The 14,983-nt window shown below is 38.3% G+C and overlaps 1 protein-coding gene across 1 annotated transcript in view; it reads left to right on the plus strand.

Moving 5' to 3' along the window:
* NID1 (nidogen 1) overlaps nt 1–12,534 on the plus strand; it is a 37,080-nt gene extending 24,546 nt beyond the window's left edge. Inside the window, exons 14-20 of the mRNA XM_085219685.1 lie at nt 500–672; nt 2,425–2,551; nt 5,707–5,878; nt 6,523–6,680; nt 7,945–8,068; nt 9,199–9,311; nt 10,771–12,534. Of these exons, the coding sequence (XP_085075811.1) occupies nt 500–672; nt 2,425–2,551; nt 5,707–5,878; nt 6,523–6,680; nt 7,945–8,068; nt 9,199–9,311; nt 10,771–10,892 (989 nt within the window). The 3' untranslated portion in view covers nt 10,893–12,534. The remainder of the gene's footprint in view (nt 1–499; nt 673–2,424; nt 2,552–5,706; nt 5,879–6,522; nt 6,681–7,944; nt 8,069–9,198; nt 9,312–10,770) is intronic.
* The last annotated feature ends 2,449 nt before the right edge of the window (nt 12,535–14,983 follow it).

A 14,983-nucleotide genomic window follows, 5' to 3' on the forward strand; every position in this document is an offset into this window, starting at 1 on the left:
GCCCTTCAGCGACTCCATTTATGCTTTTCCTTCAGCCAGGGCATCTGGACAACTGTGATGAAATGGTTTTCTGACTTCTTTCCTACTTTGAATTTGTGAGGGGCCCCTATAAGTTTCTGCCCTCTGGGAACCTCTGTATGTATGGTAAATGGCTGCTGCCTCAGGAAATGAAGGATATTCCTTCCAACCTCTTCATCACTTCAACTGCAAAATAAGATAGGCTTTTTTGAACATTTAAAGGAAGGAGCAATTACAGAGCTGAACATGAAAAGATCTATTATGTCAATTGCTTCTTCTCTGTCGGCAGAAGGCAAAAAAAAAAAAAATTAAAAAAAATCTGAAGCTTTCTGCATCTGATTAGAGTTGTTAGGATCTACTTATCAGGCCTTTCCCTACAGAAGCCTGTCTGTAATTGTCTTATTGTCTGTATGTAACAAGGAGCCTTGTTACACTTCACAAGCTAATTTTGTTGCCATCTTTTTCTTTTTCTATGGACAAGGTCTGAGCACAGCTGCTCCTCCTGTTGTTATTGGGCCTTCTGTTCGACCAGACACAATACCACTGCCTCCAGGAACACATTTGCTTTTTGCCCAAAGTGGGAAAATTGAACATGTTCCATTGGAGGGAAACAGCATGAAGAAAAATGGTGCAAAAGCACTCTTGCATATTCCAGTAAGTAACCTACTGTAAAAACCAGTGTGTTTTGGAGGAGCTGCAATGCAGACGGAAGTGATTGTTTGTCATCTTTGTTGTTTGATAATTTAAGTTTCAAACTCAATTTTTATTTTTCATTAAGATTTTGGTATCTCAGCACTTTGTCACTGAATTTCTGACCTGACTATTTATTAAAAAAAAAAAATAATAACTGAGCTATAGAAAAAAGTTATTTGCTTTTAAAGAATAGATCATAGGACAAAAAAAATTAATATTTGTGATCTCATATGCTTCCAACAGTTGACTGTATAAATACTCCTAACCTCACGTTTCCATTGGTGTAAAAATCTAGAAGACCTGCAAAATCAGTATCTAAAGAGGCCCTTTTTTGTTCCTCTCAAATTTTTGTCATACATCTTAATTTATTCCTGGTCTTCAGTCATTTCTCAGCATTTCTTGGCTACAGATATACAGAAAATCTTTTTCTTGTTTCCTTTTTCATGTGCAGGCCCAGCGGGTGGTAGATATTTTTCCCACACTTCTTACTACTGTCTTGAGAATCTTTTTTCCTTGAAAATGAATCCCTGATGTTGAGAACCTCTTCTCCATTACCTGTGAAACACACAAACTCTCCCCACTTCCAGTTTTGTCATGTTCATTTTACCTGAAACATGGGATTTCTATTTTCATTCCAGAGTGAGAGTATTTATAATAGTTAGCAAAAGCAGATATCATGTTGGCCTAATAGGTGAAATACAGACTAAATTATACAAATTCAGTTCAGTAGATAGTACTACAGACTGTACTGTGATGTAAGGATGAAACTCAGCTTTTTTCTCTTGTCCAGAGTTCTGCTGCAGTAGCGCTTTAAAGAAAGTACTTTTATTATTAGAATTAGAATTATGATGATGTAGGCACACAATTCTGAATCTCTGTCAGCTAGTCTTATTACTTACTTGGTCTAGCTTAGGACTATTTTCAGGAAGGAGAAAAGATAACATACATCTCTTCTTGAATACTTTAATTAAACTCTCAGTCTCTGCTATTAGCGTTTTTTTTAATGTTGCCTTAGTGTTGTGTATTTGGGAAGTGACAGCATGAGGACGTTCAGATTGTTCAGTATTCTATAGCATTATTGTAGGCTCAGTAATAAGTCATCTCTGTTCTGGTGCATGTTTTTGGACCAGTTCTCTAAGAAGCTGCTCATCTTTCATTTTTTATCAAATGAATGAGAATCTTAAGTAGCAAAAGGAGCAAAGGAGGTAGACTCAGTAATCCATGATAAATTAGCCTTTTACCTGGAACGTGCCTTTCATTTGCTTGGAAGGAGCTTACACTCTAAACTCAAATCTTCAGACCTGTCTTCTTTTGCCAGAAAAATCACTTCCTTTCCTATGAGAATGTTCATTCCACCAGAAAGATTTGTTTGTGGAGTATTTCCAAAACTGTTATTTAATGAACTTACTTTGCTAGAACTTTGTTGTGGCAATTGATACATTTTAAGTAACTGCTGAAATGCAGCCACTGTGCGTGGAGTGATGAATATGCAGGAAGAATTAAAGGAAAAAAAGCAGATGAGAAATAATACAGTAAGATGTTAGCAAGAATTTTCTTTAGATGAACATAAGTACTTTTTTGGAGTAAGCTCTGTGAATAGTGTCTGTTTGTTAAAAGGAACTTACAATTGGAAGCACTATTCTAAGCTACTCTACAGTGACTGCCCACACTGTCCTTTTCTCTGCTTGATCTTATTTGCTTGCTGATCAACAGGACAAAGTTATTATTGGAGTTGCTTATGACTGCATGGACAAGATGGTTTACTGGACAGACATCAGTGGTCCCTCAATCAGTAGAGCTAGCCTGCATGGTGGGGAGCCAACGACCATCATCAGAACGGGTAACAGCACCAAGTTCTTCCTACTTCCTGTTAATGGCATTAAAAACATGAATTTAATAATAATTCACAGGTGTTACTTGAGCTTTAGCATTACAAGTGACTATTATTTGCATAAATGATACACTAAAAGCTTTGGTAACTTAAAATGAAGAAGGATTTATTTCCTGTGTAGTAGCACTTCACTGGAATATTTATGCTACATTACAATTTGGGTTGCAGTTTTGATGATTCTTTAATGTAGGAAGATCATGGAAGTGGATGTGCAGATAAAGGTTATCCAGTAAGAATTGTGTGGCTGGATTTCTTAAAAGCTTTTGTGAAGTTCTTTGCAAAGAACCTCTGAATAGATTTAAAATGGTTCTCTGCTGAACTAACACTTCGTTATTGGCTGAATAAATGATAAGTAACAAGGGTAGCAGCAAACGAGGGGTGTTCATGATGGAATTGAGGTATAAAAAGCCTAGAGCATTTAAAATTTCCTAAAAGGTTAAGAAGAAAGACAGGTTTAGGGAACCAAGTGAATGTGGAGCATGAGGGGAAAAAAAGAAACAGCAAAAGAAGCTAGAGGGAGGCACTTTTTACATACTCATTTGTGTCCTTGGGATCCTAGAATACTTGTAAAGTCAAGATACTAGAGTTTCTTGCTTTTGACCCTTTCCAGGTATTGTCATTGAAATGTAGGAAATTAATTTAGCAAAATAATTAACTAGTTCTAAAACTCTACAATAAATTTGCTTTGGTTTTCTTTGGATGTGTTGCATATCTCTACCTGAAGTACATGCTTCAGGATAGCCAGTTTCTTGGTACTCCATTTAGGCTCTCAGGGGCAATGGAGAGATGGGAGCAGCTTGGATTGTGCTTTTGTCCTGGGAAGGGTTAAGGGAAAACTTAACCATCCCTAACCACAACAGCAACTATTTCTGTACAACTTGACTGTATTTCTGTACAACTTGCTGGCTGAGGAATTTGTAGAACTTCCTTTTAATCCTAGCATTTTTGATTTAAGAGAAACTTTAAGCGATAATGTAAGCATATGCATGTGTAACTACAGTGTCAGTGGGGAAAAGATTTCCAGTCTCTACCATTTGAAGATCTACTCCTCAAGGATTTTGTCAGATTGTGCACTTTAAAAAGTGAAGGGAATTGCTATTGCTAAAGATTTTGTGTATGTATGAATTGTTCTATCTAATGAGACTGTGTGTGAGTGCCTTGAAAGCCTTGCAGTACATGAAATATTTTAGGAATATTGTGAAGACTTTCAACAAAATTGGATTATTTTAGGTAATTTGAAGTATTTAAAACTTAGCACTGCTGCATAGGAACCTTGTTTTTTCTATCTGCTACAAAAAACGCTTTATATGTAAAAGTATCTCATAATTTCTATTGTCTTGTTGTTCACATAGGATGTGTTTGGTATTCCTGAAGAGATCTTGAGTAACGTTTCTCTTTACTTCCTGCGTGGAAATGTTAACTGGATCTTTGATAAAGAGTCAGAACAAGTTGTGGTTGGATATTCAGTATTTGAATATCTCTGTGGTACTCAAAACTGAACCTTTAAAATTTCAGTAAATAGGAAAAAGCCTTGCTCTTAGAAAGCTCATGAGAATTTATTATTTTGTTTTGATCTTTGCCTTTTTCCTCTGGAGGGCTGCAGCTGCTTTCTTCAGTTCACACGTATTTTTGTGGAATGCACTTTTTTTGGTTGTTGTTGTTAAAGCTCTTGCAATCCAAGTTGAATTGCTCCGCAGAAACATGTTTTATTGTGGAGCCCCATCCAGTTCCCATCTATTCTTGCAGCTGTATTGCCTGTGGAGGCTTTCTGAGCTCTGCAGCTGTGGAGGCAGGTCAGGAAGGAGAGCTTCCATCTTCGTTGTAATTGCTTGAATTATATTAGTTATGTCTATACAATCCTGTCTTTTTCCAAGAGCAGAGCCTGTGACTGTACCAGCCTTGATGGCAGTGCAGCAGGGGCACGTCTGTGGCACTAATGCCTTTTCTTCACAGGGACCGTTTGTGTTGCACACTGTTTAATGGCTGTCAGTAAATACACTTGAAAACTAGTAGAAAATTAGCCACATTCTTTTGCTGCAGGACATTTAAGTGCTGTGTAGATCTGAATTTAAAAATTTCTTGACAGCTGGCTGGTATGAAGAGTCACTGCCTGTTTTGGAAGTGACCACATGCAATTCTACTTCTTTTGGAACTGAAATCAGACTAGAAGTGATCTGTAGTGGCTTTGGCCTCACAGCATCCCACGCAGCCTTCACACTCCTTTTCAATGAATGTACAAATGTTGAGAAGTGTAGAAGCAGCTTTTCCACAGTGGCTGAATTAAACCTTGAAGAACTTTATATTTATTTTGCATCTTTCATGTGAGTTAGAAATTACTAATGCTGAAGCAGAAAGGATGTTATCTGTTATTTCCTGTTGCTTTTGGAACAACTAACTATCCAAGACAAATAGTGCACATACGGTACTAAAATACATTCCAAAAAGGATTGCTGTGCAAAAACAAGGAACAGGGTCTAAATTCCATCAGTTAACTAATAGTATTATCTCTAGTGCTTTGGAGCATACTTTCTGTATTGCTTTGGCTAAGCTTATTAAAAATCCAGTTTTCAAATGAGTGCCATGTATGCCACCTACCAAAGAAGGGGGAATATTAAACACTATGAAATCATTCTAGATCCTGACTTACTAAGGAGGTTAGAGTAGGATTCTCGTAGTCTGTATTTATTTCCCTGCTTTCAACATTTTTTTTCTTTCCTTTCCTCCTCAAGACAAGTTTACTTGCAGACTTGGGGTGCGTGCTGGTTTGGCTCTTATATTTATCACTCGGTAAAACAGTTAGCCCAGTAAAATGTATAGTGTGAAGCATAAGTGAGTATCTTAACTTTCTGAGCTATCTGTGCTGTAGCTCCGTCTGCAATATAGGTGAGATCCAAGGCTTATATAAAAGATGTGTTCCCAAGGAGGGAAATGTGCTGAGGGAGGCGGGCGAAAAAGCTATTAAGCTTTTGCAACTGATGTGGCTTTTGTTGTCTGCACCCAGAAAATTGAAAAAAAAAATCTCTGTTAAGAGTTGTGAATGCTTATGAGGCGCATGTTGCTAAGAAATGTGATGTCTATGAATACTTTTCTCTATTCTTTTGCAGACCTGGGAAGCCCTGAAGGGATAGCTCTAGATCATCTAGGTCGCAACATCTTCTGGACTGACTCTCAACTTGATAGAATAGAAGTGGCTAGACTGGATGGGCGCCAGCGTCGCATCCTTTTTGACACTGGCCTGGTGAACCCCCGTGCAATTGTTGTGGATCCTGTGAGAGGGTATGGACACCTTTTGAAAATACACATGCAAAGCTTGGCTTCTGAGAGGGGTTAAGTAAATTCTTACTCTCACAAAGAGCATTCAAGGCCAAAAAAAACACTACTAACAAGTGGCCATTAATAATAAAGTGTCAGTGAATTAATGGCCCTCTCTGAAGTTCTCCCCTGACCTTAGACCACTCTGATCAATTCCGTTGTATACAGCTTGATGTGCTGAAAAGAAAAACAGGATTTTGAATGAATCCCACAGATGCGTGCCAAATGTTGCTGTTTCTGCTGCTTAGCCTGGGTAGACATGATGGGTGGTGGAAGGAGTGCTGCGGATGTACATTTTAAACAGTCCACAGAACTGCTGAAATAGAAGTGTTTTTGCCTGGCATCTAGCGCATAACCTAAACAAAGAATGGAAAGCATTTCTTCTTGTGTGTGATTGTTTTCTTGTTATTAATAGAAGTATAACATTCAGTATATATTCAGGATGTTTTGTCACTTCAATATTCAAGGGCAATGTGGTGCTTCTTACTAATGTAACTGCTACTTTGGCGATGTAGTGTTATTTTTATCCTTACTATTTTTTTTTCCTTGATTACAACAGTTATTTGAGATCAATCAGTCTTTATTTTTACCTTTTTCTTCCTCTTAAGAAACCTGTATTGGACTGACTGGAACAGAGAAGCTCCTAAAATTGAAACATCATACATGGATGGCACAAACAGAAGAATTCTTGTGAAAGATGATCTGGGATTGCCAAATGGGCTGACATTTGATCCTTATTCCTCAATGTTATGTTGGGTAGATGCAGGTAAATAGGTGTTGAAGTCTCTCTTCATAATACTAGCATACTAAGCACGTCCAATCCTGAGAAGAAGCACAGCCAATTTAGTATTTCTAGCTCTTTGGACTAGAACTTGGATTTCACGCCTTGATTTTTGGCGTTGGTAATCTCAATTCATTTGTTCATGCTACCTCTGTTGGGTTCTGTGTAAGCTGAAAGATTTTAGTTCTGATCAAAAAGCTGTCTAGAGATACAGCAGGCATCCCCTCCCTGGAAGCATTCAAGGCCAGGCTGGATGGGACTTCGAGTAACCTGGTCTCTTGGGAGGTGTCCCTGCCTCTAGCAGGGAGGTTGGAGCTAGATGATCTTGAAGGTCCCTTCCAACCCAAACCATTTTATGATACTATGATCAAGAGATGAATTCTGCCATTGACTCATTGATTATGCTTAAAGACAAAAAGTGTGCTTTTAATTCTCATATAAACTTTCTTTTTCCCTCTTGCTGTCTTTCTCACTGTAGACTGCCAGAGATCTCTTCCTGTGGAGGTGCTTTTATACTTCAAGACACCTTTCAAGTTAATGATAAATTAAAAAAGATCATCCTCTGTTTTTCACTGTAAGAAACTTTCTCTAGCCTTTAATCATTTCTCACTCTGTTAACTTTTTTTTTTTCCATCTTTTATTCTCAAACTTGTCTCTTCTCCTTTTTTTCTCCTAATTTTGAAACCCACTAGTTAACAAAATTCTACAGGTGTTTCCATTTGCTAGCAGTGTTCCTGAGGTGTGTAGCAGACTTAAAACTAGGCCTTTTTACACCTTATTTGCATTTATTAATTAGGTATTCTTCCTGCAGTCTTGCCTTGGTTGCCCAAGCTAGCAATTATTTTGCAAACATTCTTACCTAGCTCAATTTAAAAAGTGCCTTCAAGAGGAGGTAGAACTAGATAGTGGTTGAAGCATCCCTCCAGAATGGAGGAGAACTTCTATCAGCTTCTATTTCAGCCTGAAGATGCTGGTTTCTGTACCTGGAGTTTCAACTTGTGAGCAATGGACATTTGTGCTTCTGTAAGTTAGGTGCTGTGCTGATTACATTAGCACTAAAGTGTTTTGCCTTCCAGCCTTTGACACGTGTGGAGATTTGGCATGGGAAGGCCTTTGGCTGAGCAGCAGACTGAAGGACATCCAGAAAATTTTAGTCTGTTTGTGCTTGCATGTTTATGCTTATCCCTTCTTCCTCATGAGAGCTCTTGGTCTTTGTTTTGAAGAAACGGAATTGTTTCACTTCACCCAGGTACCAAGAGACTGGAATGCATGAACCCTAATCAGCTTGGTCGACGAAAGATTGTTGAAGGAATTCAGTATCCTTTTGGTGTTACAAGCTATGGCAAGAATTTGTACTACACAGACTGGAGAAGGTATGTTATCTGCTAAAGAAATTATGGAATGCTTTATTCTGTTCTTCTGCCTGGTAGGAAGTGAAGTTTATACTGCACTTCTCATGTCTGACATATCACACATTCCTCTTCTTTTTTTTTAATTTTTTTTTCTATTTCTTGCAATAGCTGTTGCAGGACAGAGTGATTCTGTACAGCTGACCTATTGATGTTGCCACTTAATTGAGTTTTCTTCCTAGCATAGTGATTTGTCCTCTAAGAAAATACAACTATAAGCATTTCTGGGAAATGAGTGGGAGTTAACATGTTTCCCTTAAGGCTTTAGCTGCTGCATTGTAGAGGGCAGAAGTTAGTCACTCAAGGCTTTTTATGCTGGATGTTATCTGAATACTTAACCAGAAATAAGAGGATATTTTTACCATCTTGATGACACTTCCTTTGTTGCAAGTAAACTAAAACATTGAAATGCAATTGAGACTTTGGAGTTTACTATGCATTTACAGAAAAAATATCCAGTTCATGTATTTTTAACTGTCTTTCCTGGATGTAAATAGTTATGTGGGCTCTATCTACAAGCTCGTTCACAAACGATTCTGTCACTTGCAGCAGGAAGAGCTGTTAGTGTGTTTGAGGATTCCCAGGCTAGAACCTAACAGCTGGGAAATGCTATTCTGGATGAATGGGAATCTGCTGAAGTTGTGTCAGTTACTGCCCTTTGGTTTCTAGGAAAGAAAAAATCTTTTTGACAGTGTTCCTTCCAAATATGAGGCTCCACCTGGAATACATTGTAATCATTATGTGTAATAGCTGTGTTGCCTGTGTCACAGAAAATACGGGATTGCAGAATATGTAATGCATCAAAACCACTAACAGATGTGTTCCTGTAGAGGGACGTGTGTTTGGAAGTACCTCCAAAATTATTAAGTTGGCTCCCTGCTACTGAATCTCATTGCTGCCTAGGATGAGGGCTGTGATATGTGTATTTGAGTTGTCCATACAAGCTGAGGTCTTGGGGGATTTTTCTTCAGACATCACTCTCTAATAGTGAAAAAAGAAGCAATTCTAGATTTCTTCCTTCTTTTGTTTTGTTTGTTTTGTCTTGTACTCTTATATTAATCTCACTTCTGTATATTCTCTCTTGTATTTGTCAGGGATGCTGTTGTAGCTGTGGATCGCATGGTTTCAGTAGAAAATGACAACTTCCAACCTCACAAGCGCTCCCGTCTCTATGGAATCACTACAGCTTTTGCTCAGTGTCCAGGAGGTAATGCAGATGATCCTCAAGTTTTTCCAGCAATCCAGCATCTTAGCACATGAATGAACTTAGCCCTTCAGTGAGAGCTATTACTGCCACCCAATATAGGTGATTAGTGAAGGTTTGCTTAGATTTCAGTCTTCAGAGAAATTAAAAATTACAATTTTTTTTATAGTTGCCATATCCAATCATAGTAGGCAGAGGAGTCTTGTTGTATCGTTAGACATGGCTAAAGCTGCTGTCTTGTCAGTATCTAAATTGAATCCTATACTTATGAACAGGGTCTTATTTACTCATTTTTAATTTTAAACTATAGAAAAAATGGTCTTCCAGATTTCCTTAATGAGATCCGGTGTTTTTAAAATGGGAATGTTCAAAAAACAGCAGGTGGCAGAGTGGGTGGACTGATCTTTCTGCTCTGTTGAATGTTAAGCTTTTCAGATACGTTACTGAAAAGCCCCCCCGTGAAACTTAGAAGAGAGAAAGTTGATAGCCTTGAAATAAGTTTACTCTTTGGGAGGCAATACCACTGTCCAGTTCTTCCACTATTCTTTTCAAATTACTGTTATTAGAAGAGTTCTCTTTTTTATTATTACTATGTGGCTAGATTTATAACTGTGTTGTTTTAACTTCAGGCCTAAAAAAATCCTAAATGTTAGAGTATTTGCTCAAGTTATTCAGTATGTACAGTAAAAACTTAATTGCATGTCTGGTTCGGAGCATTAAAGTATGCATATGAATTTCATAACTAAGAAATCAGACATTTTATTCCTAGTAGTTAATTAGTTGGTTAACTAGTTAACTTAATAATGTTAACTACTAGTTAATAATTGATATTTCCATTGCAATAGGCACTGTATAACAAAATGACAGTCTGTGCTGTGACTAAAAGATTATATTTGTAATTTTAGAAACCTTGACATTATTTTTTTTCCTATTTACTTCAGATGTTTGTCTCTGACTGATGTCTTTCATTTCAAATCCATTTCTTTGGGCACTCCCTCATATTTCATTTTACCCCTCAATGTTAATGCATTCCTCCCAAAACCCCCTATTTTTGTGTTTTTGCTAGTCATTCCTCAGTGTTTTTGTAGTGGAAAGGTGGGAATGAAGTTCCGTACCATTTTGAATTTGGTCCTCATTTGTTGCATTTCGCATTTCCTTACCCTATCACCATTCTAGTGTCTGTGACCACTCAGCCAATTTATGAAGTACATTTCTCAGCATATTTTTTGATGTTGCCTATCCTGCTCTGTCCTGATATCTGGAGCTTTCCTTGAGGTGAATATCAGAAGCAGGGATCTGATGACTTTGATTTCCCCAACACATAGTTTTTTCAATCTCAGTTTGTTTCCCTGGCGTAGTCATGAATCTGCATATTTTGCACATGCGTTTGGATTTTATTGTTTGTTTGGAGATATTATTTGCTTTTGCTTTCCTTCAACATTTTTCGTCTCTTCTTTTTCAGGACATAACTACTGTACAGTGAATAATGGTGGTTGTACTCACCTCTGCTTGGCTACCCCAGAAGGCCGCTCTTGCCGCTGCCCTGACAACACAGTTGGAGTGGATTGTATAGAAAGAAACTGAGTATTAAAACAAGCTTTCAAGCAGCAGGCACCTTCTGGGAATGTGCCATAAACAATTCAGATCTATCAACACAATCAGGCCCTAGAGATAAGTGCTGCATGCTGTTGACTGCAAGCCATAATGCGCATATGCAGACACACAGGCAATGACTGTTTTGTAGCAGTTAGGCAAGACAGAGCCATCCAGGTTAGGTCCGATTGCATCTTAATCCTTGTAATACAATGTTTTTGCTTTGAAAGAAAAATGTGGAGGCCTTAGTTGTACCTGAGTCAGGCTAGGAGAAAGTGTGTCTCAGCTGAATACAACATGGAGAAAAGGATGATGTGATCTTGAGACTGGATTGTACCTCAAAACACACAGCAATTATCTGTGTAATGGCATGTTTGGCCCTTTGCATATGTGAAGGCTGTATTTTCAGCTGAGAAGCAGCCAGAGGGTCCCAAGGATGGATAGATGTAGGTGAGAACACCTGGTAATATCACAGATTTAATGCCTAACTGCATTCATCCCCACTACCAGTGTTTGAATTTTCGAAACTTGAATCTCAACTTTTGACTTGTTGTTATGAAAATACTTTATCCACATGCTGTCAGGGTATTATTTACTACCCTCATGTGATTCTTTATAGTCGAGACTGCGTAATGGCTGTGTTTGAAGTTTCTACTGGAGTTTGAGAGATTTATTTTTCTTCCATCTGATGTAGATTCCTTAGTATTTTCCTAAAATCTCCTAAACAAACTTTTAGATTTAGATCACAGATGCTGATAGTTCATCAAAGAATAGATATTGGTTCATTTGGAGGTGTTTGTTTTTGAAAGAGAGAGTCATATTTGTTTCCTGAGAGCTTTTAAAATAATATTTCTATATTTGATTCTTTAAGCCTGAAAATGATCTTTGAATTTTATGGTAGCCATCTTTCTTCTTTAGCAAACTACATTATGCTTTTTTTGGTAAAAAAAAAATATATATAAGAAACATAGCAGTTAAAAATCTGATTTCCAAAGGGTTGGCTGTGTCTTGGTGCTTAAAGGTAAAAAGTATTACATCCCCTTTGTGTGTCATTGCTGAGTAACAGCAAAAAAATGTGCTGAAAATCAAAGCAAACTTGAAGCACATTTTCAGCATGACCAGTGAGCTGGAGTTGGGAGGCAAAGTAAAAAATGTATATTCTTAATGTCATACTAAACCAAGAGTGAAGTTTAGCTTCTGCACAGTGTGTTGGGAAACAAGCTCACATGCAAGTACACTTCTGTCAGTGTACACTTCATAATGCTGTGATAAGAGCAGTAAGCTACTAATATCCGTATTTCCTCACTCCCTTTCCAGATGCTGCAGTTAAGCTTCATAAAGAGCCAGTTCTGAGTCTTGATGTGTGACATCTTCCTCTTTAATTGTGTATTTATCATAAAATAACAATGTAAACATTTTAAAGATATTTTGGTGTAACATTTTATAACAATTAATTCATTTTACTCATACACTTAATCAGGTATTTCTTTCTGTAAATATCAAAAATGTGTTGAAATGAAGGTGCTTGATAATTCTTTCTCCAGAATTATTCACATATCTGGTGAAATATTAAAGTTTACACTCTGTACAGGTATCTACAGTATGGTCAATAAAAAATGTTGTTTTTTTTTAATTTTATTGTTTTCTATTTTAAAAAAAATGTCCTGCCTGCAGACGGAAGTGATATGCAGTGTCTGAATTCTCCTCTTGTACAGGTCTGGGTTTAGCTAACTCTGCTATCTAGTCATGATTTTTCTCCTCTGAGATGAAACAGAAAAGGGCTTTTAAATTTTAAAAGCAGTAGGATTCTTTTATGCCAAACAAATACGAGAGGACCTGAAGAACATATAGATTCCTCTGTTTTGTGACTTGGATTGCACAGACCTTTTACTGGTTGTTAACTTTTGTTTAACTTTGTCAGGTAAACCTAATTCAGCTATACCATACTAAACACTTGTGCATTAGTGGAAATACAGGGCAAGGACTACAGTAAGTGAGGGACAGAATGCATTGCTTTTCTCAAAGATGGCCTGGGTGCAGAGTTTTGAGGTGGCAGGGTGCTTTGTCACTTGGTGCTGCAGCATGTGAGCTGTGTGTGTGGTGTTAAGTGTGCTGTACCTGCAGGTTGAAATCTAAGCTGTGCAGCTTATTGGAGGTGGTGATGCTGAGGTTAAACTCCTTTGCTTTTACTCTTATAGTATGCCAGTGTCAGATATGGATGCAGTGAGCAGGATCAGATTGTCCCGTGATTGCCAGGCAGGTCTGTAGTGACAGGGTAGGCCTGTGGGCAAGCTGGGGAGTTGGTCTCTTGGCCAGGATAGGATCAATGGGGTGCATGGCTGTGGCACAGCTCTTGGCAAGGCTCAGGGTGAGAGCCTCAGCTAAAGAGCAGCCCCTAAGGGAAGGAGAGTGGCCCTCAGTGGGGCCTCTCAGAAGCAGTTTGAGGACAAGCCTCTGCTGAGGTTTCTTTGGGCTTTCTTCATACCTCCTATCAGCCAGCTGGCCTCAGACAACCAGCTCAGCTGCTAGTGGTGGGAGTGTGCTCTGGGTCATGATGCTCTGGAGTTTCCTTATTGCTCTAAATGTTTGCTTCCTTATTGAGAATTGCTAAATATTTGGCCTCAAAGGTGTTTTATGGTGTTGCATTCCTCATTTTAATTGTAGTCTGGGGAGAACCTAATCTTTTGACATTTTGGCATTAGCCCATGGCAGGGCATCTGTCTTGTGTTTATCATAATTTTTGCAGTTAAATGTTCGCAAGTATTCTGAATGAGACATTACAAATATGAATTTTCTCTTTCCTCCCTCTAAACATAGAGAGTTAATGGCATCTTTCTATAACACTGTGCTTTCTCATGCTGACGTGGATCTAATTCATCTATGGAAAATGAGATTTCTTCAAAATTAATTTATCATAATAGTCTGGGACTGTAATCGTTTCAGTTTCTGTTGTTATGGTGTTGGAAGAGATGATTGATTAAATGTAATTGTAGTTCTTTTCTTTTCCTATGAAACATTAGTAGATTTCCAGGTTTTCCAGGAAAGAACAACTCACTTAATGGTTAAACAAAAGACAGAATACTTAAGACTTATTACATAGCTACGTGAAATGTTTTTTGAATACTTCCATTCAGATCTTCTACCACATATAATAAACAGAAACGTTTAGCAGTGATGTAAAAAGTTGCAAAAAATTGCAGTTTATAGAAGTCATACTGACTTCCTGATGAACCAATGGAGTGCTTCAGCCCCCCTTCCGTCTGAAGGATGTTTGATAATGCTGCTTCATTCACTTTTTAACTACTCAAGAACTCTCTCCTCGTGGTGAAAGTCCAGTGTGGCTTACTGAACCCCAGCATCACATCCAGTATTTTTCCAAGTTGGCAAACTGCTTACTCTGCAATTCTCCAGTTGCACAATTTTGTCACAACATATTACAATTTTAACTCTTAGACATATAATTAAGAACGACAGATGATTAGTAGGGGATAATGTCCCTCAATGACAGTGTCACAGTGCATCAGTTTAACCTGTGGTTAAATGCAAATTAGAGGAGGTGTGTTGTGCAGTCGATCAGGGATATTGGTGACCAGGAGAAGGGGGGTTCCTGAGCTGGGGCAGCCTCAAGGGAGGCAGAACCCTACCAAGAGCCAGCAGTGCTCAGAGAAGCAAAGTAGGGCTGAGGACATGGTGAAGGAGATCTTTTTGCTTGGAGATCTTGCTGGGGGAGAAAAAAAAAAGGTTGTGAAACACACATGTTTGCAGGGAATACAGTTGAGAGACACCCCCTGCTTGGCCTATTGCCTCCAGCATCCAAGTCCCCAGCTGGGGATCTGGCAGCAGTTTGTTCGTTAAGAGATTGAACCACTTCTTTTGTTTAAATTCTGCCCCACTTGAAATCTGTCCTTTGTCTGATAAATTAGTTCAGAGGCAATCTGTCAGTAAAATAGGTGAAAGATTTGAAAACTGTTTCCTACAAATGTACATATTGAGGACTCTGGGGCTCTGCATAACGAACAAGAGGCTCAGCTGCCCCTGCAGCTCAGCAAGTGGAATTCCCTGCTGCTTTGTGGCAAAGCAGA

This window comes from Meleagris gallopavo, chromosome 2 (assembly GCF_905368555.1).
Source record: "Meleagris gallopavo chromosome 2, MGAL_WU_HG_1.1, whole genome shotgun sequence".
Taxonomy (NCBI): domain Eukaryota; kingdom Metazoa; phylum Chordata; class Aves; order Galliformes; family Phasianidae; genus Meleagris; species Meleagris gallopavo.